The 24,378-nt window shown below is 49.0% G+C and overlaps 1 protein-coding gene across 3 annotated transcripts in view; it reads left to right on the top strand.

Annotated features, from left to right (window-relative positions):
* The window catches only part of LOC143293356 (rho-related BTB domain-containing protein 1-like), a 74,015-nt gene that overhangs the window by 19,989 nt on the left and 29,648 nt on the right, over positions 1-24,378 (top strand). Inside the window, exon 1 of one of the 3 annotated variants that reach the window (XM_076604163.1) lies at positions 1-35. This exon is cut by the window's left edge and continues 229 nt beyond it. The exons of 1 other annotated variant lie outside the window; for it this stretch is intronic. Coding sequence is in view for 1 of the 2 variants with exons in the window: in XM_076604161.1 (XP_076460276.1) it covers positions 18,352-18,410 (59 nt within the window). In the remaining variant the exon portion in view is untranslated. Of the gene's footprint in view, positions 36-18,300; positions 18,411-24,378 lie in introns of those variants that run through there. One more of the 3 variants, XM_076604161.1, reaches the window with a different exon arrangement.

Genomic DNA, 24,378 nt, shown 5'->3' with positions numbered 1-24,378 from the left:
CAGGGACCCAAGTCTCTTCCGTCTTTAAACATCAGGTGAGGCTTTCTTTGTTTGGACTGGGGGTGGGGGTGGAGGTATGCGGTGTCACCATTCAGACACAGGGAGGGTGGAGGTATGCGGTGTCACCATTCAGACACAGGGAGGGTGGAGGTATGCGGTGTCACCATTCAGACAGAGGGAGGGTGGAGGTATGCGGTGTCACCATTCAGACACAGGGAGGGTGGAGGTATGCGGTGTCACCATTCAGACAGAGGGAGGGTGGAGGTATGCTGTGTGTCACCATTCAGACAGAGGGAGGGAGGTATGCTGTGTGTCACCATTCAGACACAGGGAGGGTGGAGGTATGCGGTGTCACCATTCAGACACAGGGAGGGTGGAGGTATGCTGTGTCACCATTCAGACACAGGGAGGGAGGTATGCTGTGTGTCACCATTCAGACACAGGGAGGGAGGTATGCTGTGTGTCACTATTCAGACACAGGGAGGGAGGGAGGTATGCTGTGTGTCACCATTCAGACAGAGGGAGGGAGGTATGCTGTGTCACCATTCAGACACAGGGAGGGAGGGAGGTATGCTGTGTGTCACCATTCAGACACAGGGAGGGAGGGAGGTATGCTGTGTGTCACCATTCAGACACAGGGAGGGAGGGAGGTATGCTGTGTGTCACCATTCAGACACAGGGAGGGAGGGAGGGAGGTATGCTGTGTGTCACCATTCAGACACAGGGAGGGAGGTATGCTGTGTGTCACCATTCAGACACAGGGAGGGAGGGAGGTATGCTGTGTGTCACCATTCAGACACAGGGAGGGAGGGAGGTATGCTGTGTGTCACCATTCAGACACAGGGAGGGAGGGAGGTATGCTGTGTGTCACCATTCAGACACAGGGAGGGAGGGAGGGAGGTATGCTGTGTGTCACCATTCAGACACAGGGAGGGAGGTATGCTGTGTGTCACCATTCAGACACAGGGAGGGTGGAGGTATGCTGTGTGTCACCATTCAGACAGAGGGAGGGAGGTATGCTGTGTGTCACCATTCAGACACAGGGAGGGTGGAGGTATGCTGTGTGTCACCATTCAGACACAGGGAGGGAGGTATGCTGTGTGTCACCATTCAGACACAGGGAGGGAGGGAGGTATGCTGTGTGTCACCATTCAGACACAGGGAGGGAGGGAGGTATGCTGTGTGTCACCATTCAGACAGAGGGAGGGAGGTATGCTGTGTGTCACCATTCAGACACAGGGAGGGAGGGAGGTATGCTGTGTGTCACCATTCAGACAGAGGGAGGTATGGAGGTATGCTGTGTGTCACCATTCAGACAGAGGGAGGGTGGAGGTATGCTGTGTGTCACCATTCAGACAGAGGGAGGGAGGTATGCTGTGTGTCACCATTCAGACACAGGGAGGGTGGAGGTATGCTGTGTGTCACCATTCAGACACAGGGAGGGAGGGGGGAAGGAAGAAGTGGACCGTCCGCTTTTTGCCCGAGTGAAGAATAGGTTGATGTAGTGGTACTCATACACAGTCTGTCATATATATTGTTGTTTTTAATACATATTACGTATTACACACACACACACACACACACACACACACACACACACACACACACACCATGATTGGGACATCACAGCCAATGGGACTGCAGTCCTTGCAACAGACTGTGTTGTCCAGCCAATAGGAGTCCATGTAACAGACTGTTGTCCATCCAATGGGAGTCCATATAACAGACTGTGTGCTGTCCATCCAACGGGACAACAGTCCTTATAACAGACTGTGTTACACTGTCCATCCAATGGGACAACAGTCCTTATAACAGACTGTGTGCTGTTCATCCAGTGGGACAACTGTCCTTATAACAGACTGTGTGCTGTCCATCCAATTGGACAACAGTCCTTATAACAGACTGTGTTACACTGTCCATCCAATGGGACAACAGTCCTTATAACAGACTGTGTTACACTGTCCATCCAATGGGACAACAGTCCTTATAACAGACTGTGTTACACTGTCCATCCAATGGGACAACAGTCCTTATAACAGACTGTGTGACACTGTCCATCCAATGGGACAACAGTCCTTATAACAGACTGTGTTACACTGTCCATCCAATGGGACAGCAGTCCTTATAACAGACTGTGTGACACTGTCCATCCAATGGGACAACAGTCCTTATAACAGACTGTGTGACACTGTCCATCCATGTTAAGATATGTTATGTAGCCAGCACACAGTGTTACTGTAGCGTTGTTCCGTGTTGAGATATGTAGCCAGCACACAGTGTTACTGTAGCGTTGTTCCATGTTGAGATATGATATGTAGCCAGCACACAGTGTTACTGTAGCGTTGTTCCGTGTTGAGATATGATATGTAGCCAGCACACAGTGTTACTGTAGCGTTGTTCCGTGTTGAGATATGTTATGTAGCCAGCACACAGTGTTACTGTAGCGTTGTTCCGTGTTGAGATATGATATGTAGCCAGCACACAGTGTTACTGTAGCGTTGTTCCGTGTTGAGATATGTAACCAGCACACCGTGTTACTGTAGCGTTGTTCCGTGTTGAGATATGATATGTAGCCAGCACACAGTGTTACTGTAGCGTTGTTCCGTGTTGAGATATGATATGTAGCCAGCACACAGTGTTACTGTAGCGTTGTTCCGTGTTGAGATATGTAGCCAGCACACAATGTTACTGTAGCGTTGTTCCGTGTTGAGATATGTAGCCAGCACACAGTGTTACTGTAGCGTTGTTCCATGTTGAGATATGTAGCCAGCACACAGTGTTACTGTAGCGTTGTTCCGTGTTGAGATATGATATGTAGCCAGCACACAGTGTTACTGTAGCGTTGTTCCGTGTTGAGATATGATATGTAGCCAGCACACAGTGTTACTGTAGCGTTGTTCCATGTTGAGATATGATATGTAGCCAGCACACAGTGTTACTGTAGCGTTGTTCCGTGTTGAGATATGATATGTAGCCAGCACACAGTGTTACTGTAGCGTTGTTCCGTGTTGAGATATGATATGTAGCCAGCACACAGTGTTACTGTAGCGTTGTTCCGTGTTGAGATATGATATGTAGCCAGCACACAGTGTTACTGTAGCGTTGTTCCGTGTTGAGATATGATATGTAGCCAGCACACAGTGTTACTGTAGCGTTGTTCCATGTTGAGATATGTTATGTAGCCAGCACACAGTGTTACTGTAGCGTTGTTCCGTGTTGAGATATGATATGTAGCCAGCACACAGTGTTACTGTAGCGTTGTTCCGTGTTGAGATATGATATGTAGCCAGCACACAGTGTTACTGTAGCGTTGTTCCATGTTGAGATATGATATGTAGCCAGCACACAGTGTTACTGTAGCGTTGTTCCATGTTGAGATATGATATGTAGCCAGCACACAGTGTTACTGTAGCGTTGTTCCGTGTTGAGATATGTAGCCAGCACACAGTGTTACTGTAGCGTTGTTCCGTGTTGAGATATGTTATGTAGCCAGCACACAGTGTTACTGTAGCGTTGTTCCGTGTTGAGATATGATATGTAGCCAGCACACAGTGTTACTGTAGCGTTGTTCCTGTGTTGAGATATGTAGCCAGCACACAGTGTTACTGTAGCGTTGTTCCGTGTTGAGATATGATATGTAGCCAGCACACAGTGTTACTGTAGCGTTGTTCCGTGTTGAGATATGATATGTAGCCAGCACACAGTGTTACTGTAGCGTTGTTCCGTGTTGAGATATGATATGTAGCCAGCACACAGTGTTACTGTAGCGTTGTTCCGTGTTGAGATATGATATGTAGCCAGCACACAGTGTTACTGTAGCGTTGTTCCGTGTTGAGATATGATATGTAGCCAGCACACAGTGTTACTGTAGCGTTGTTCCATGTTGAGATATGATATGTAGCCAGCACACAGTGTTACTGTAGCGTTGTTCCGTGTTGAGATATGATATGTAGCCAGCACACAGTGTTACTGTAGCGTTGTTCCGTGTTGAGATATGATATGTAGCCAGCACACAGTGTTACTGTAGCGTTGTTCCGTGTTGAGATATGTAGCCAGCACACAGTGTTACTGTAGCGTTGTTCCGTGTTGAGATATGATATGTAGCCAGCACACAGTGTTACTGTAGCGTTGTTCCGTGTTGAGATATGTAGCCAGCACACAGTGTTACTGTAGCGTTGTTCCGTGTTGAGATATGTAGCCAGCACACAGTGTTACTGTAGCGTTGTTCCGTGTTGAGATATGATATGTAGCCAGCACACAGTGTTACTGTAGCGTTGTTCCGTGTTGAGATATGTAGCCAGCACACAGTGTTACTGTAGCGTTGTTCCGTGTTGAGATATGATATGTAGCCAGCACACAGTGTTACTGTAGCGTTGTTCCGTGTTGAGATATGTAGCCAGCACACAGTGTTACTGTAGCGTTGTTCCGTGTTGAGATATGATATGTAGCCAGCACACAGTGTTACTGTAGCGTTGTTCCGTGTTGAGATATGATATGTAGCCAGCACACAGTGTTACTGTAGCGTTGTTCCGTGTTGAGATATGATATGTAGCCAGCACACAGTGTTACTGTAGCGTTGTTCCGTGTTGAGATATGATATGTAGCCAGCACACAGTGTTACTGTAGCGTTGTTCCGTGTTGAGATATGATATGTAGCCAGCACACAGTGTTACTGTAGCGTTGTTCCGTGTTGAGATATGTAACCGCTGTGCCTGTCAGACTGTCTATCGGTCTCTTCTTTGTCTCACCTTTGTCTGTCTTTTGCCCCATTGGTTCATTTCTTTTCCTTTCTCCTTTCTTCTCAAAGGACAAAGAGACTTTACTGCAGCAACGTTCAGGAAATGGTTGTGGTGGTGTTCATTCACTGCTGCACATTACCAAGTTTCAAGTTTCAAGTTTTAATTATCCTTTCACTCCTATTGGAGTATGGAGGATTACTGCAAAATACTCATTTTCGTGCCCATAACAAACATTTCCAAATACACAACAATGTCACATAAAGTTGAGAAAACACAAATGTCTTTTAACTCCAAAAGTATAACTAGGCAACATTTGCAAATCTAATCATCTTACAGCTAAAATGACTTTTTTGCCTCCTTTGAGCATATTACAAAAATTAAAAACCGATTTTGGAGACAAATATTTTTTAGGAACATATCTATTTCGTAACTGATCATAATTGGGACATTCCATTATAAAATGAAACTCATCACCAATCACAGACATGTTACAAACCTTACAAAATCGTAACTCTCGTGGTATGCCTTTGTGTCTCCCTGTTTCTATTTCCAGCTTATGATTACTACTTCGAAATCTGAAGAAGCTGATAACATAATTATCAGGCATTTGACTTATATATTTTTCTCTACCAAATCCACTTTTGAAATTTCGATAAAACAAACATTTACTACTCGCCTCTAGAGCATGTCTCCATAGATTTTGAAAACTATTTACCAACATACCAAAAAGTGAAACACAATGAATTGAACACACTCGCACTCTTCAGATCATAATTACTTAGAACAGAATGGAGTATGTCTCTTACCATGTGTACATGGGTGACAAGGACCAGTGTGGACAAGATGTGGTGTTTCACGGCAATCAGGGGCTGTAATCAGTGTGGACAAGATGTGGTGTTTCACGGCAATCAGGGGCTGTAATCAGTGTGGACAAGGTGTGGTGTTTCACGGCAATCAGGGGCTGTAATCAGTGTGAACAAGGTGTGGTGTTTCACGGCAATCAGGGGCTGTAATCAGTGTGGACAAGATGTGGTGTTTCACGGCAATCAGGGGCTGTAATCAGTGTGGACAAGGTGTGGTGTTTCACGGCAATCAAGGGCTGTAATCAGTGTGGACAAGGTGTGGTGTTTCACGGCAATCAGGGGCTGTAATCAGTATGGACAAGGTGTGGTGTTTCACGGCAATCAAGGGCTGTAATCAGTGTGGACAAGGTGTGGTGTTTCACGGCAATCAGGGGCTGTAATCAGTGTGGACAAGGTGTGGTGTTTCACGGCAATCAGGGGCTGTAATCAGTGTGGACAAGGTGTGGTGTTTCACGGCAATCAGGGGCTGTAATCAGTGTGACCAAGGTGTGGTGTTTCACGGCAATCAGGGGCTGTAACCAGTGTGAACAAGGTGTGGTGTTTCACGGCAATCAGGGGCTGTAATCAGTGTGGACAAGGTGTGGTGTTTCACGGCAATCAGGGGCTGTAATCAGTGTGGACAAGGTGTGGTGTTTCACGGCAAACAGGGGCTGTAATCAGTGTGGACAAGGTGTCGTGTTTCACGGCAAACAGGGGCTGTAATCAGTGTGGACAAGGGGTGGTGTTTCACGGCAAACAGGGGCTGTAATCAGTGTGGACAAGGTGTGGTGTTTCACGGCAAACAGGGGCTGTAATCAATGTGAACAAGGTGTGGTGTTTCACGGCAATCAGGGGCTGTAATCAGTGTGGACAAGGTGTGGTGTTTCACGGCAATCAGGGGCTGTAATCAGTGTGGACCAGGTGTGGTGTTTCACGGCAATCAGGGGCTGTAATCAGTATGAACAAGGTGTGGGGTTTCACGGCAATCAGGGGCTGTAATCAGTGTGGACAAGGTGTGGTGTTTCACGGCAATTAGGGGCTGTAATCAGTGTGACCAAGGTGTGGTGTTTCACGGCAATCAGGGGCTGTAATCAGTATGAACAAGGTGTGGTGTTTCACGGCAATCAGGGGCTGTAATCAGTGTGGACAAGGTGTGGTGTTTTACGGCAATCAGGGTCTGTAATCAGTATGAACAAGGTGTGGTGTTTCACGGCAATCAGGGGCTGTAATCAGTATGAACAAGAAGTTATTTTTCACGGCAATCAGGGGCTGTAATCAGTATGAACAAGGTGTGGGGTTTCACGGCAATCAAGGGCTGTAACCAGTATGAACAAGGTGTGGTGTTTCACGGCAATCAGGGGCTGTAATCAGTGTGGACAAGGTGTGGTGTTTCACGGCAATCAGGGGCTGTAATCAGTGTGGACAAGGTGTGGTATTTCACGGCAATCAGGGTCTGTAATCAGTATGAACAAGGTGTGGTGTTTCACGGCAATCAGGGGCTGTAATCAGTATGAACAAGAAGTTATTTTTCACGGCAATCAGGGGCTGTAATCAGTATGAACAAGGTGTGGTGTTTCACGGCAATCAGGGGCTGTAATCAGTGTGGACAAGGTGTGGTGTTTCACGGCAATCAGGGGCTGTAATCAGTGTGGACAAGGTGTGGTGTTTCACGGCAATCAGGGGCTGTAATCAGTGTGGACAAGGTGTGGTATTTCACGGCAATCAGGGTCTGTAATCAGTATGAACAAGGTGTGGTGTTTCACGGCAATCAGGGGCTGTAATCAGTATGAACAAGAAGTTATTTTTCACGGCAATCAGGGGCTGTAATCAGTATGAACAAGGTGTGGGGTTTCACGGCAATCAAGGGCTGTAATCAGTATGAACAAGGTGTGGTGTTTCACGGCAATCACGGGCTGTAATCAGTGTGGACAAGGTGTGGGGTTTCACGGCAATCACGGGCTGTAATCAGTGTGGACAAGGTGTGGGGTTTCACGGCAATCAGGGGCTGTAATCAGTATGGACAAGGTGTGGTGTTTCACGGCAATCAGGGGCTGTAATCAGTGTGGACAAGGTGTGGGGTTTCACGGAAATCACGGGCTGTAATCAGTGTGGACAAGGTGTGGGGTTTCACGGCAATCAGGGGCTGTAATCAGTATGGACAAGGTGTGGTGTTTCACGGCAATCACGGGCTGTAATCAGTGTGGACAAGATGTGGTGTTTCACGGCAATCAGGGGCTGTAATCAGTATGGACAAGGTGTGGTGTTTCACGGCAATCAAGGGCTGTAATCAGTGTGGACAAGGTGTGGTGTTTCACGGCAATCAGGGGCTGTAATCAGTGTGGACAAGGTGTGGTGTTTCACGGCAATCAGGGGCTGTAATCAGTGTGGACAAGGTGTGGTGTTTCACGGCAATCAGGGGCTGTAATCAGTGTGGACAAGGTGTGGTGTTTCACGGCAATCAGGGGCTGTAATCAGTGTGGACAAGGTGTGGTGTTTCACGGCAATCAGGGGCTGTAATCAGTGTGGACAAGGTGTGGTGTTTCACGGCAATCAGGGGCTGTAATCAGTGTGGACAAGGTGTGGTGTTTTACGGCAATCAGGGGCTGTAATCAGTGTGGACAAGGTGTGGTGTTTCACGGCAATCAGGGGCTGTAATCAGTGTGGACAAGGTGTGGTGTTTCACGGCAATCAGGGGCTGTAATCAGTGTGGACAAGGTGTGGGGTTTCACGGCAATCAGGGGCTGTAATCAGTGTGGACAAGGTGTGGGGTTTCACGGCAATCAGGGGCTGTAATCAGTGTGGACAAGGTGTGGTGTTTCACGGCAATCAGGGGCTGTAATCAGTGTGGACAAGGTGTGGGGTTTCACGGCAATCAGGGGCTGTAATCAGTGGACAAGGTGTGGGGTTTCACGGCAATCATGGGCTGTAATGAGTGTGGACAAGGTGTGGTGTTTCACGGCAATCAGGGGTTGTAATCAGTGTGGACAAGGTGTGGGGTTTCACGGCAATCAGGGGTGTGTGAACAAGGTGTGGTGTTTCACGGCAATCAGAGTCTGTAATCAGTGTGGACAAGGTGTGGTGTTTCACGGCAGTCAGGGGCTGTAATCAGTGTGGACAAGGTGTGGGGTTTCATGGCAATCAAGGGCTGTAATCAGTGTGGACAAGGTGTGGGGTTTCATGGCAAACAGGGGCTGTAATCAGTGTGGACAAGGTGTGGGGTTTCACGGCAATCAGGTGTGTGTGAACAAGGTGTGGTGTTTCACGGCAATCAGGGGCTGTGGCAAAACGTCTGCGCCATAGAGTCTGTTCCTGTCTTCATGGCATCAACATTGTATCCACTGACTCCTTGAAGCTGCCAGCAATGCCTGATACTGGAAAGAAGGAAAACAGGAGAGGCGAGGCCTAAAAGACTCACGTGTGATACACCTAAAAAAAAGAAAAAAAGTTCTGAGCGCAGATTCGAACCCAGCATGTTCGGGTGGGAAGAAATTGTCTTAGTCACTGCACTATTGCTGTTCAGTGAATGACGTTCAAAAATTGGTCAGAAGCATGCTTTTTTAAGGGCGATAAATCGATTGTGGTATTGGAAGTGATAACGTTGTTTAAATCATGTTATCTTGGTGTATCTCGGGCATTTCAGAATACTTTTTAAGTCCGCGGTAAAGGAGACGTTGCCATCGCCGCAATCACACTGCAACATTTAGCCGTTTTCTCTAGATCTATACAGGGGTACAAGTTTAGTTACACTGGCCAGGGAAGTACGATACGGTTGATTCAGTTTCTCTTTTATGTTCATTCTAGTTAATTGAATATCCACTTTAAAATATTCATATGCAGTAAACACGTCGATGATGTCGTCTGTGTCATTGTATGTGTTCTGTCCAGAATTTGTATTTCTTTCCATTTAATTGCGAACAAGAAAAACGAGGTCACGACGTCTTCTATAAAGCATCGCCTTCGCCACAGAAACTGGGATGCGGCAACATGTTTTCGGAATCCGGAAATAGTCAAACAAAATAAACCGTTAATGATACGGGAAACACGGCTTAGTTCGGGACACTTACAACCTACTATTGGTATGACCGTGAAGATTTTTTTCCTACTATTTTTTAGCCAAATTTGGTTTACTACAGACATACATACATTCATACAGACACACACACACGCGCACACACACACGCGCACACACACACGCGCACACACAAACACGCGCGCGCGCGCACACACACACACACACACACACACACACACACACACACACACACACACAATCGAACACCCGGGTTATAACATAGACTCACTTTGTTTACACAAGTGGGTCAAAAATGTTGCTAGAGAAAAACGTTTTAGCAATACATTGATAAACAAGAGGTGAAAATGAAATGTAGCTGTTTTTGGGCTTTGAAGAACAAGATGAAACACATGAACATGAAGATGAAGCATGGTCGTGCCACAGGTGTGAAAGCCAAGCGCTGTTTGGATGCGACAAGGGTCTCATGGTTTACCGCCCTCTACAAAGCCATCCTTGTGAAAGAAATAACGACATTCAAAAGTAGGCTGGTACATGGTAGTGATGGTGGTAGGGGGGAATGCAGGGAGGGGTGTGTGTGGGAGGGGGCGGGGGGGGGGGGGGGGCTTGCAGATCACACAACTTTCCTTCCACTTCAAATGACTCGGCAAAATGGATTTCAAAGGACAGTCATTGGGGACAAAGGACAGTCAGTGAGGACAAAGGACAGTCAGTGAGGACAAAGGACAGTCAGTGAGGAGAAAGGACGGAGTGAGGGCTAAGGACAGTCAGTGAGGACATAGGACGGAGTGAGGGCTAAGGACAGTCAGTGAGGACATAGGACGGAGTGAGGAGAAAGGACAGTCAGTGAGGACAAAGGACGGAGTGAGGAGAAAGGACAGTCAGTGAGGACAAAGGACGGAGTGAGGAGAAAGGACAGTCAGTGAGGACAAAGGACGGAGTGAGGAGAAAGGACAGTCAGTGAGGACAAAGGACGGAGTGAGGACATTGGACAGTCAGTGAGGACATAGGACGGAGTGAGGGCTAAGGACAGTCAGTGAGGACATAGGACGGAGTGAGGGCTAAGGACAGTCAGTGAGGACATAGGACGGAGTGAGGGCTAAGGACAGTCAGTGAGGACATAGGACGGAGTGAGGAGAAAGGACAGTCAGTGAGGACAAAGGACGGAGTGAGGACAAAGGACAGTCAGTGAGGACATAGGACGGAGTGAGGAGAAAGGACAGTCAGTGAGGACAAAGGACGGAGTGAGGAGAAAGGACAGTCAGTGAGGACAAAGGACGGAGTGAGGACATTGGACAGTCAGTGAGGACATAGGACGGAGTGAGGGCTAAGGACAGTCAGTGAGGACATAGGACGGAGTGAGGGCTAAGGACAGTCAGTGAGGACATAGGACGGAGTGAGGGCTAAGGACAGTCAGTGAGGACATAGGACGGAGTGAGGAGAAAGGACAGTCAGTGAGGACAAAGGACGGAGTGAGGACAAAGGACAGTCAGTGAGGACATAGGACGGAGTGAGGAGAAAGGACAGTCAGTGAGGACAAAGGACGGAGTGAGGAGAAAGGACAGTCAGTGAGGACAAAGGACGGAGTGAGGACAAAGGACAGTCAGTGAGGACATAGGACGGAGTGAGGGCTAAGGACAGTCAGTGAGGACATAGGACGGAGTGAGGGCTAAGGACAGTCAGTGAGGACAAAGGACGGAGTGAGGAGAAAGGACAGTCAGTGAGGACAAAGGACGGAGTGAGGACAAAGGACAGTCAGTGAGGAGAAAGGACAGTCAGTGAGGAGAAATGACAGTCAGTGAGGAGAAAGGACGGAGTGAGGGCTAAGGACAGTCAGTGAGGAGAAAGGACGGAGTGAGGACAAAGGACAGTCAGTGAGGACAAAGGACAGTCAGTGAGGAGAAAGGACGGAGTGAGGACAAAGGACAGTCAGTGAGGACAAAGGACGGAGTGAGGGCTAAGGACAGTCAGTGAGGAGAAAGGACGGAGTGAGGAGAAAGGACAGTCAGTGAGGGCTAAGGACAGTCAGTGAGGAGAAAGGACGGAGTGAGGGCTAAGGACAGTCAGTGAGGAAAAGGACGGAGTGAGGGAAGGACAGTCAGTGAGGCAGGACAGTCAGTGAGGAGAAGGACGGAGTGAGGACTAAGGACAGTCAGTGGAGAGACAAAGGATCAGTCAGTGAGGAGGACGAGTGAAGAAGGACGGAGTGAGGAGAAAGGACAGTCAGTGAGGACAAAGGACGGAGTGAGGGCTAAGGACAGTCAGTGAGGAGAAAGGACGGAGTGAGGAGAAAGGACAGTCAGTGAGGACAAAGGACAGTCAGTGAGGAGAAAGGACGGAGTGAGGGCTAGGGACAGTCAGTGAGAGCAAAGGACACTCAGTGTGGACAGAGGACAGAGTGAGGACAAAGGACAGTGTGAACAAAGGACAGTCAGTGAGGACAAAGGAGGAGGCTACACCAGAATTCATCAAGAAGGATGAATGGCCTCAACAAAGTCCTGACTGTAACCCAGTGGATTATACCATATGGGACTCTCTGAAGGAGAACGTTTACCGGGAAGTGAAGGACAGATTGACTGAGCAGGTGTTAAAGGACAGGATAATTATGTCATGGGAGGAGATATCGGTGGATGAAATACGTAAAAGCATTTCTGCTTGGAAGAAACGGCTTCGTTTAGTGGTGGAGGAAGATGAAGGCCACATTGAGCATAAACTGAAATAAGTGAGTTTTCCTCTGATATTCGATTTTTTGACATGCTGTATTGAATTTGAAAATACTTGCATAATTTGCGTTCGAACTTTTAGATATTTTGCAGACTTGCTGATGATACCCTAAGGTTATTGTGTGAAATTTTTCAGTGAATTCGGTTTCTCTATCACTGAGAAAATACTTGTCAAAAAGCGTTTCACTTTTTTGGGGACACCCGATGTGTGATTGAATCTCTTTTCGGATTCTGTGGAACAGATGTGTATCTGCTTTCTTGTTTTTAGCAGCTGCAAATTCAGCTTTAAAACAGAAGTAACAAAGTGAGTTTACACAGAGTCCCAGACTACTACACACACACAGCAAAGAGCTTTGAAGTCTGAAACGCGCCTCTCCAGTCAGTGTGTGCAGCGCGTGGTCAGGTGCTTACCAAGATGGCTGACAGGTTATGCAGATAGTGGTGCAGGAAGCACAGGGCTGATAGGACAGTGGGCAAGGAGGGTGTGAGGGAGGGAGGGGAGTATTGGATCCACAGCCCTTCCTGGCCGCTTTCCGCTGCAGTCAGTGCCACAGGTGTCCGCAGTATGGGGTGGTCTGCTGACGTGCTGTCTCTGTGCCTTCCACGTGTCCACATGTGTGTGTGTGTGTGTGTGTGTGTGTGTGTGCCCTTGGACATCTGGTGGTCCCGCTTGGAACACGTCTGTGGTGTATCTCGTAACAGAGATGGTCTCTCTCTCGCTCTCTCACTACATATATATATATATAGAGAGAGAGAGAGAGACGGAGAGACAGACAGGGACAGAGACGCGGAAGATAGATTCTCTGACCATGAGGAATATTCAGATTCTCTGACCATGAGGAATATTCAGATTCTCTGACCATGAGGAATATTCAGAAGAATACATGAGGCTTTTTCCCCTGGGTCATGAACCAGTAGAGACTTGTATCAACATTGTTTATAAACAACGAGAAGCCGTCGTGAAGCGGGGAGATAAGGAGATGGTGTTTTTTTTTGTTTTTTTTTCTTCCTTTTATGCACTTTCTCCTAGTTTGCTCTGTTCTATTTATTTGGTTCGTGTTTTAGCTCCGAGACTGCCCAGCAGCAAAGAGTTGAAGTGAACTTGAGAGGAAGGCCCAGGTTGAAGACAGAGGGAGGAGGGGGGAGATAAGCAGTGCACCACTTGGAAAACGTTGATTGTCAGGTGGGATGTGTGGAGACCTGGCATTGTCAGGTGGGATGTATGGAGACCTAGAATTGTCAGGTGGGATGTGTGGAGACCTAGAATTGTCAGGTGGGATGTGTGCAGACCTAGAATTGTCGGGTGGGATGTGTGGAGATCTAGAATTGTCAAAGAGATGTGTGTAGACCTAGAATTGTCAGGTGGGATGTGTGGACCTAGAAATGTCAGGTGGGATGTGTGGAGACCTAGAATTGTCAGGTGGGGTGTGTGGAGACCTAGAATTGTCAGGTGGGATGTGTGTAGACCTAGAATTGTCAGGTGACGTGTGGAGGCCTGGAATTGTCAGGTGGGATGTGTGGAGACCTAGAATTGTCAGGTGGGATGTGTGCAGACCTAGAATTGTCAGGTGGGATGTGTGGAGACCTAGAATTGTCAGGTGGGATGTGTGGACCTGGCATTGTCAGGTGGGATGTATGGAGACCTAGAATTGTCAGGTGGGATGTATGGAGACCTAGAAATATCAGGTGGGATGTGTGGAGACCCAGAAATGTCAGTTGGGATGTGTGGAGACCTAGAATTGTCAGGTGGGATGTGTGGAGACCTAGAATTGTCAGGTGGGATGTGTGGACCTAGAATTGTCAGGTGGGATGTGTGGAGACCTAGAATTGTCAGGTGGGATGTGTGCAGACCTAGAAATATCAGGTTGGATGTGTGGACCTAGAATTGTCAGGTGGGATGTGTGGACCTAGAATTGTCAGGTGGGATGTGTGCAGACCTAGAAATATCAGGTGGGATGTGTGGAGACCTAGAATTGTCAGGTGGGATGTGTGCAGACCTAGAAATATCAGGTGGGATGTGTGGAGACCTAGAATTGTCAGGTGGGATGTATGGAGACCTAGAATTGTCAGGTGAGATGTGTGCAGACCTGGCATTGTCAGGTGAGATGTGTGCAGACCTGGCATTGTCAGGTGGGATGTATGGAGACCTAGAATTGTCAGGTGGGATGTATGGAGACCTAGAATTGTCAGGTGGGATGTATGGAGACATAGAATTGTCAGGTGGGATGTATGGAGACCTAGAATTGTCAGGTGGGATGTGTGGAGACCTAGAATTGTCAGGTGGGATGTATGGAGACCTAGAATTGTCAGGTGGGATGTGTGCAGACCTGGCATTGTCAGGTGGGATGTGTGGAGACCTAGAATTGTCAGGTGGGATGTGTGCAGACCTGGCATTGTCAGGTGGGATGTATGGAGACATAGAATTGTCAGGTGGGATGTATGGAGACCTAGAATTGTCAGGTGGGATGTGTGGAGACCTAGAATTGTCAGGTGGGATGTATGGAGACCTAGAATTGTCAGGTGGGATGTGTGCAGACCTGGCATTGTCAGGGATGGTACAGACAGCGCACAACATGTCCGGGGGGAGAGATGACAGACAGGTTGAACGCAACACGTCATTCAGTCAAAAGCAATCCCTTGCTCACTATGGCCACATTCATGTCGGGAAAAGTGAAGCATGTCAAAACACTTCTATAATTTACACTACATTTTGTGTTTTTGGAGTCAAAACCAACATTCATTTCGCTAAAGTAGTTAGGATACCAGCGAGATAATGGAAAAAGTTCAGCAGGTGAGGAAAGTGGTTTTGATTCAAACATGGTGCAGAACAGCAAGAGGACAGAACGCGCACTTGTTTTTGTCTTCCTCCGTGTGGGTGTTGGGCAGTTCACACTGTTGGGCAGTTCACACTGTCGGCCAGTTCACTTCACTGTCGGGCAGTTCACACTGTCGGCCAGTTCACTTCACTGTCGGGCAGTTCACACTGTCGGGCAGTTCACTTCACTGTCGGGCAGTTCACACTGTCGGCCAGTTCACTTCACTGTCGGGCAGTTCACACTGTCGGGCAGTTCACTTCACAGTCGGGCAGTTCACACAGTCGGGCAGTTCACACTGTCGGGCAGTTCACACACAGTCGGGCAGTTCACACAGTCGGGCAGTTCACACTGTCGGCCAGTTCACTTCACTGTCGGGCAGTTCACACAGTCGGGCAGTTCACTTCACAGTCGGGCAGTTCACACTGTCGGGCAGTTCACACACAGTCGGGCAGTTCACACAGTCGGGCAGTTCACACTGTCGGGCAGTTCACACACAGTCGGGCAGTTCACACTGTCGGCCAGTTCACTTCACTGTCGGGCAGTTCACACAGTCGGGCAGTTCACACACAGTCGGGCAGTTCACACTGTCGGGCAGTTCACTTCACAGTCGGGCAGTTCACACACTGTCGGGCAGTTCACACTGTCGGGCAGTTCACACACAGTCGGGCAGTTCACACAGTCGGGCAGTTCACACAGTCGGGCAGTTCACACTGTCGGGCAGTTCACACACAGTCGGGCAGTTCACACAGTCGGGCAGTTCACACTGTCGGGCAGTTCACACTGTCGGGCAGTTCACTTCACAGTCAGGCAGTTCACACAGTCGGGCAGTTCACACTGTCGGGCAGTTCACACACAGTCGGGCAGTTCACACAGTCGGGCAGTTCACACAGTCGGGCAGTTCACACTGTCGGGCAGTTCACTTCACAGTCGGGCAGTTCACACAGTCGGGCAGTTCACACTGTCGGGCAGTTCACACAGTCGGGCAGTTCACACTGTCGGGCAGTTCACTTCACAGTCGGGCAGTTCACACAGTCGGGCAGTTCACACAGTCGGGCAGTGGTGTTGACAAGCGAAAAAGCGGAAGGTGGAGAGAAAGTGAGGAGTGAGGGTCAGGGGGACGTCGTCAGCAGTTCTTTTCCAGCGTCCAGCAGTGAGAGTCAGGTCGTCGTGGCTTGTCTTCTCCAGCGTCCAGCAGTGAGTCAGGTCGTCGTGGCTTGGAATCGGCTGCAGTTGTCATGGCGCCTGGATGTGACTGGGATGGGGAGAGAATCAGTGTGCAGTAACTCAGGGGAGATAACCACATTGTAGTGACTCAGCGCGTTGGGTTACGCTGCTGGTCAGGCATCTGCTTGGCAGATGTGGTGTAGCGTATATGGTTTTGTCCGAACGCAGTGACGCCTCCTTGAGCTACTGAAACTGAAACTGAAGTGACTCAGGACAGATAACTACATTGTTTTGTGACTGAGGGGAGATAAGCACAATGACTGAGGGGAGATAAGCACAGTGTGCAGTGACTGAGGGGAGACAAGCACAGTGTGCAGTGACTGAGGGGAGATCAGCAGTGACTGAGGGGAGATCAGCAGTGACTGAGGGGAGATCAGCAGTGACTGAGGGGAGATCAGCAGTGACTGAGGGGAGACAAGCACAGTGACTGAGGGGAGATCAGCAGTGACTGAGGGGAGACAAGCACAGTGACTGAGGGGAGATCAGCAGTGACTGAGGGGAGATCAGCAGTGACTGAGGGGAGATCAGCAGTGACTGAGGGGAGATCAGCAGTGACTGAGGGGAGACAAGCACAGTGACTGAGGGGAGATCAGCAGTGACTGAGGGGAGATCAGCAGTGACTGAGGGGAGATCAGCAGTGACTGAGGGGAGACAAGCACAGTGACTGAGGGGAGATCAGCAGTGACTGAGGGGAGACAAGCACAGCAGACATGATGTAAGACAGGGGTCGGGGAGGACGTTGCACTCCTTGCTGGCTGACATGGTGAACAGAGATCATGGTGACCCCTCATTCACACACAGACTGACTGCTTGCAGCACAGCGTTCATCAGTCTGTTGTGTTGGTAGTCAGCACAGCTTGCTTTAGACTGTTGTGTTGGTGGTCAGTGTTAAGTTTAGTTTACGTGTAAACCGAGAATGTATGAGACTGATGCGCACTGAATGTTTGTTTTGACGTTTTCACTCCATGATTTCCCTTCTTCTCCCCATAGACCCTAGATCATAGATATCTTGTCAGGTTATCTAGCTGTGGAGGATGTGTGCACCCAGACCTTTCAGGGGGACACGTGTGCCCATTATTTTCAAGGGGACATGTGTACCCAAACCTTCCAGGGGGACGTGTGTACCACACCTTTCAGGGGGACGTGTGTACCACACCTTCCAGGGGGACACGTGTGTACCCCACCTTTCAGGGGGACGTGTGTACCCCACCTTTCAGGGGGACGTGTGTACCCCACCTTTCACTCCACTGACGCTCCCCTTTCCCCCACAGACTGTGGATAACGAGGTTATCTCGAGATGTCCTGTATCAGGGGCAGTGGGTCACCCAGGGTCCCTGGAACACCGTGTGGCGGAAAGAGGAGCAGGGGGGGAGGGGGGGGGGGAGGAACGGGGGTTACAGACCAGAAGACGTAGTGGTGAGTGGTCTGCCTTCACTTGTACAACTGACTGTCAGATGAGACAGGGGGGACTTGCAGACGTGGTGTGAGTGGTCTACCTTCACTTGTACACCTGACTGTAAGGTGACTGTCACCATACCGTTGTCGGCTTTTGGAGAGGGCTGTGGTATTGGTCTGGTGAACGGCAGTGGCTTGGCACTGTAGGGGCTGCAGTGTGACGTCACTGTAGGGGCTGCAGTGTGATGTCGCTCTATGGGCTGCAGTGAGCTGAATTGACTGTAGGGGCTGCAATGACTGTGACATCACTGTAGGGGCTGCAGTGTGATGTCGCTCTATGGGCTGCAGTGAGCTGAATTGACTGTAGGGGCTGCAATGACTGTGACGTCACTGTAGGGGCTGCAGTGTGATGTCGCTCTATGGGCTGCAGTGAGCTGAATTGACTGTAGGGGCTGCAATGACTGTGACGTCACTGTAGGGGCTGCAGTGTGATGTCGCTCTATGGGCTGCAGTGAGCTGAATTGACTGTAGGGGCTGCAATGACTGTGACGTCACTGTAGGGGCTGCAGGTATCAGAAGTGGATGGTGGAAGTGTCCAGCACAATGAGTCTGTCCCAGGAGTGGAATGACTGCTTACTTTGGTGGGTCTGCCGTCCTTGTGCTTCTGTCTGGCTGTCTGTCTGGCTGTCCGCCCGCCTGTGTCTTTGTCTATCACTTCTAGAATAAAGCATCGGCGTGTGTGTGTGTGTGTGTGTGTGTGTGTGTGTGTAATCTTGGAGAGAGAGAGAGAGAGCAGTGGTTTGTTTAAGGATTCACACCTTGACAGCCAGGGACAGAATGGTAGCTGGGTGATCAGAACGCCAGGGACAGAATGGTAGCCGGGTGATCAGAACGCCAGTGACAGAAGGGTAGCTGGGTGATCAGAACGCCAGTGACAGAATGGTAGCTGGGTGATCAGAACGCCAGGGACAGAATGGTAGCTGGGTGATCAGAACGCCAGGGACAGAATGGTAGCTGGGTGATCAGAACGCCAGGGACAGAATGGTAGCTGGGTGATCAGAACGCCAGGGACAGAATGGTAGCTGGGTGATCAGAACGCCAGGGACAGAATGGTAGCCAGGTGATCAGAACGCCAGGGACAGAATGGTAGCTGGGTGATCAGAACGCCAGGGACAGAAGGATAGCCAGGTGATCAGAACGCCAGTGACAGAATGGTAGCTGGGTGATCAGAACGCCAGGGACAGAAGGATAGCCAGGTGATCAGAACGCCAGTGACAGAATGGTAGCTGGGTGATCAGAACGCCAGTGACAGAATGGTAGCTGGGTGATCAGAACGCCAGGGACAGAAGGATAGCCAGGTGATCAGAACGCCAGGGACAGAATGGTAGCCAGGTGATCAGAACGCCAGGGACAGAATGGTAGCCAGGTGATCAGAACGCCAGGGACAGAATGGTAGCTGGGTGATCAGAACGCCAGGGACAGAATGGTAGCTGGGTGATCAGAACGCCAGGGACAGAAGGATAGCCAGGTGATCAGAACGCAGATTTTTTCAATCCGAGGGTTGTGGGTTTGATCTTGGTATCAGGGCTTGGTCGGTGAAGGGAGGATCAGTTTTTCTGATCTCCCAGGTGAACGTGTGTGTAGATTTGCTTCTGTCTTAATCCCTTTTTTCATCCAGAAGGTCCCCGAAAACGAAGTGTGGCTGCCTAAACGGCGGGTGAAAACAATCAAAGCCTACGCGTAGATCTGTGATGAGTGAGCGTGGGAGGTGCAGCCCAGGAAGGAAGAACTGTAATCAGCCGCTGTAGTTGACAACCACTGGTTCAGCCGTTATTATTTGTACAGTCAGTAAGTGGTTTCTTTTCTGTTCAGGTCAGTAACAGATCCCTTATTCAGGTCAGTAACAGATCCTTTGTTCAGTCTTTGTTCAGGTCAGTAACAGATCCCTTGTTCAGGTCAGTAACAGATCCTTTGTTCAGTAACAGATCCCTTGTTCAGTCTTTGTTCAGGTCAGTAACAGATCCCTTGTTTAGTCTTTGTTCAGGTCAGTAACAGATCCTTTGTTCAGTAACTGATCCCTTGTTCAGTAACTGATCCCTTGTTCAGGTCAGTAACAGATCCCTTGTTCAGTAACAGATCCCTTGTTCAGTCTTTGTTAAGGTCAGTAACAGATCCCTTGTTCAGTCTTTGTTCAGGTCAGTAACAGATCCTTTGTTCAGGTCAGTAACCGATCCCTTGTTCAGTCTTTGTTCAGGTCAGTCACTGATCCCTTGTTCAGTCTTTGTTCAGGTCAGTCACTGACCCTTTGCACGTGACCCGATAGATGTGGTGTTAGTTGCGTTCCCTTCTTGGCCCACTGTTCTGTACTTACTGTCCTTACCTGATGCTGTTGTCCACTGTTCTGTCCTTACTGTCCTTCCCTGGTGCTGTTGTCCACTGTTCTGTCCTTACTGTCCTTACCTGGTGCTGTTGTCCACTGTTCTGTCCTTACTGTCCTTACCTGGTGCTGTTGTCCACTGTTCTGTCCTTACTGTCCTTCCTTGGTGCTGTTGTCCACTGTTCTGTCCTTACTGTCCTTACCTGGTGCTGTTGTCCACTGTTCTGTCCTTAATGTCCTTACCTGGTGCTGTTGTCCACTGTTCTGTCCTCACTGTCCTTACCTGGTGCTGTTGTCCACTGTTCTGTCCTTACTGTCCTTACCTGGTGCTGTTGTCCACTGTTCTGTCCTTCCTTGGTGCTGTTGTCCACTGTTCTGTCCTTCCTTGGTGCTGTTGTCCACTGTTCTGTCCTTACCTGGTGCTGTGCTGTTGTCCACTGTTCTGTCCTTACCTGGTGCTGTGCTGTTGTCCACTGTTCTGTCCTTACCTGGTGTTGTGCTGTTGTCCACTGTTCTGTCCTTACCTGGTGCTGTGCTGTTGTCCACTGTTCTGTCCTTACCTGGTGCTGTGCTGTTGTCCACTGTTCTGTCCTCACTGTCCTTACCTGGTGCTGTGCTGTTGTCCACTGTTCTGTTCTTACTGTCCTTCCCTGGTGCTGTGCTGTTGTCCACTGTTCTGTTCTTACTGTCCTTACCTGGTGCTGTGCTGTTGTCCACTGTTCTGTTCTTACTGTCCTTACCTGGTGCTGTGCTGTTGTCCACTGTTCTGTCCTTACTGCCCTTACCTGATGCTGTTGTCCACTGTTCTGTCCTTACCTGGTGCTGTGCTGTTGTCCACTGTTCTGTCCTTCCCTGGTGCTGTGTTGTTGTCCACTGTTCTGTCCTTACTGTCCTTCCCTGGTGCTGTTGTCCACTGTTCTGTCCTTACTGTCCTTCCCTGGTGCTGTTGTCCACTGTTCTGTCCTTAATGTCCTTACCTGGTGCTGTGCTGTTGTCCACTGTTCTGTCCTAACTGTCCTTCCCTGGTGCTGTGCTGTTGTCCACTGTTCTGTACTTACCTGGTGCTGTGCTGTTGTCCACTGTTCTGTCCTTACCTGGTGCTGTGCTGTTGTCCACTGTTCTGTGAACTGATGGATGGCTTCAAGCTCGTAGTCATCAATGGTGATGGCTGGTGGAGATGGCGTGTCTTGGCCTAGGACGTTTGTCTTCTTGAGACTGGTGGTCAGACCGAAATCTTTGCAGGCCTGGGAGAAGCGGTCCATTAGTGACCGCAAGTCCCTCTGGAGCACATGGTGATGATTGGAGAAAAGCACTTTGTGGTCATCATGCTGTGTCATCGTCACAGTCCTCACAGTCATCGTCACAGTCCTCACAGTCATCATCACAGTCCTCACAGTCATCGTCACAGTCATCGTCATAGTCCTCACAGTCATCATCACAGTCATCGTCACAGTCCTCACAGTCATCGTCACACACAGTCATCGTCACAGTCCTCACAGTCATCGTCACTGTCCTCACAGTCATCACAGTCATCGTCACTGTCCTCACAGTCATCGTCATAGTCCTCACAGTCATCGTCACAGTCCTCACAGTCATCGTCACTGTCCTCACAGTTATCGTCACAGTCATCGTCACAGTCCTCACAGTCATCGTCACAGTCATCGTCACAGTCCTCACAGTCATCATCACAGTCCTCACTGTCCTTACAGTCATCGTCACAGTCATCGTCGCAGTCCTCACAGTCATCATCACAGTCATCGTCGCAGTCCTCACAGTCATCGTCACAGTCCTCACAGTCATCATCACAGTCATCGTCACTGTCCTCACAGTCATCGTCACAGTCCTCACTGCCCTTACAGTCATCGTCACAGTCATCGTCGCAGTCCTCACAGTCATCGTCGCAGTCCTCACAGTCATCGTCACAGTCCTCACTGTCCTTACAGTCATCGTCACAGTCATCGTCGCAGTCCTCACAGTCATCATCACAGTCATCGTCGCAGTCCTCACAGTCATCGTCACAGTCCGCACAGTCATCATCACAGTCATCGTCGCAGTCCTCACAGTCATCGTCACTGTCCTCACAGTCATCGTCACAGTCATCGTCACAGTCCTCACAGTCATCATCACAGTCATCGTCGCAGTCCTCACAGTCCTCACAGTCATTGTCACTGTCCTCACAGTCATCGTCACTGTCCTCACAGTCATCGTCACTGTCCTCACAGTCATCGTCATTTAGAAATCACGTCTGTTGTAATGGAGTTGTTCTGCTACAGTACCATGGTTTATGTTGCAAATGTTATTGGCATTCAGTCCATATCCACTGTGTCAAAGGCTGTGTGAAAAAGGTTAAGGTCAAGTGGCATTCAGTCCATATCCACTGTGTCAAAGGCTGTGTCAAAAAGGTTAAGGTCAAGTGGCATTCAGTCCATATCCACTGTGTCAAAGGCTGTGTGAAAAAGGTTAAGGTCAAGTGGCATTCAGTCCATATCCACTGTGTCAAATGCTGTGTGAAAAAGGTTAAGGTCAAGTGGCAGTCAGTCCATGTCCACTGTGTCAAAGGCTGTGTGAAAAAGGTTAACTCACTCAGTACGGCCAGTCCTCTCTTCTCCTCTGCACAGACCCCTCGGATGTCCAGTGGGTGTCTGAATGACCCAACCTTTAGCTTCCGTCGTCAGAACTGTGGTATTCTTTGTCAACATTCACCTCTTCCTTATAAGAGCATTCCGCTTGCAATATTTTGATGATGGTAATTGGGATGAAACGCTGTTAACGTCGTCTCTTTCGCTGTTCGTATGGAGAGAGTTAAGGTCAAATGGCATTCAGTCCATATCCACTGTGTCAAAGGCTGTGTGAAAAAGGTTAAGGTCAAGTGGCAGTCAGTCCATATCCACTGTGTCAAATGCTGTGTGAAAAAGGTTAAGGTCAAGTGGCATTCAGTCCATATCCACTGTGTCAAAGGCTGTGTGAAAAAGGTTAAGGTCAAGTGGCAGTCAGTCCATATCCACTGTGTCAAAGGCTGTGTGAAAAAGGTTAAGGTCAAGTGGCATTCAGTCCATATCCACTGTGTCAAAGGCTGTGTGAAAATTTTAAGGTCAAGTGGCAGTCAGTCCATATCCACTGTGTCAAAGGCTGTGATGATGGTAATTGGGATGAAACGCTGTTAACGTCGTCTCTTTCGCTGTTCGTATGGAGAGAGTTAAGGTCAAATGGCATTCAGTCCATATCCACTGTGTCAAAGGCTGTGTGAAAAAGGTTAAGGTCAAGTGGCAGTCAGTCCATATCCACTGTGTCAAATGCTGTGTGAAAAAGGTTAAGGTCAAGTGGCATTCAGTCCATATCCACTGTGTCAAAGGCTGTGTGAAAAAGGTTAAGGTCAAGTGGCAGTCAGTCCATATCCACTGTGTCAAAGGCTGTGTGAAAAAGGTTAAGGTCAAGTGGCATTCAGTCCATATCCACTGTGTCAAAGGCTGTGTGAAAATTTTAAGGTCAAGTGGCAGTCAGTCCATATCCACTGTGTCAAAGGCTGTGTGAAAAAGGTTAAGGTCAAGTGGCAGTCAGTCCATGTCCACTGTGTCAAAGGCTGTGTGAAAAAGGTTAAGGTCAAGTGGCAGTCAGTCCATGTCCACTGTGTCAAAGGCTGTGTGAAAAAGGTTAAGGTCCCAAAGTGTTTGACGGCCCAAGAGTTGTGTTGTGGTCAAAGGGCACTGGTAATTGTGCACTGGAAGAGTTGTGTTGTCAGTCTGCACAGATACGAAGTTTGTTCGTGTGTGTTTTTTTCCTTTTTGCATGACAGTTGTTGGAATCATGGATTGATAAGCTGTTCGGTCTTTTGACTTTGTTAAAACAAACACCACCACCACAACCCACCCCCGCCACAGAGAGAGAGAGAGAGAGAGAGAGAGAGAGAGAGAGCAACTTTACGCATGTAAATGTATCCATGGCAACAGAAGTGTTGTCCCTGGCAAAATGATGTAGAAAAACCCACTTTGACAGTACAACAAAATGAACATACTTGCCAGCAGAAAAAGAGGGCGGTGTGGCACTGCACTGTGGCAACGTTCTCTCCCCGGGAAGAGCAGGTCCAGGTTTACACAGTGAAATTAACTGTGAAAAAAGAGAGGAGATAATGCAGTGGTGGGGTAATGGCGACTGCACCGAGTGACAGAAGGGGCGTGTAAGACCCACGTGCTGATGACGGGTTGTTAGTGACGCACCACTGTTACCTGTCCAGT

The sequence above is a fragment of the Babylonia areolata genome, chromosome 19, assembly GCF_041734735.1.
Source record: "Babylonia areolata isolate BAREFJ2019XMU chromosome 19, ASM4173473v1, whole genome shotgun sequence".
Classification (NCBI taxonomy): domain Eukaryota; kingdom Metazoa; phylum Mollusca; class Gastropoda; order Neogastropoda; family Buccinidae; genus Babylonia; species Babylonia areolata.
This window is presented reverse-complemented; position numbering and strand designations above follow the sequence as displayed.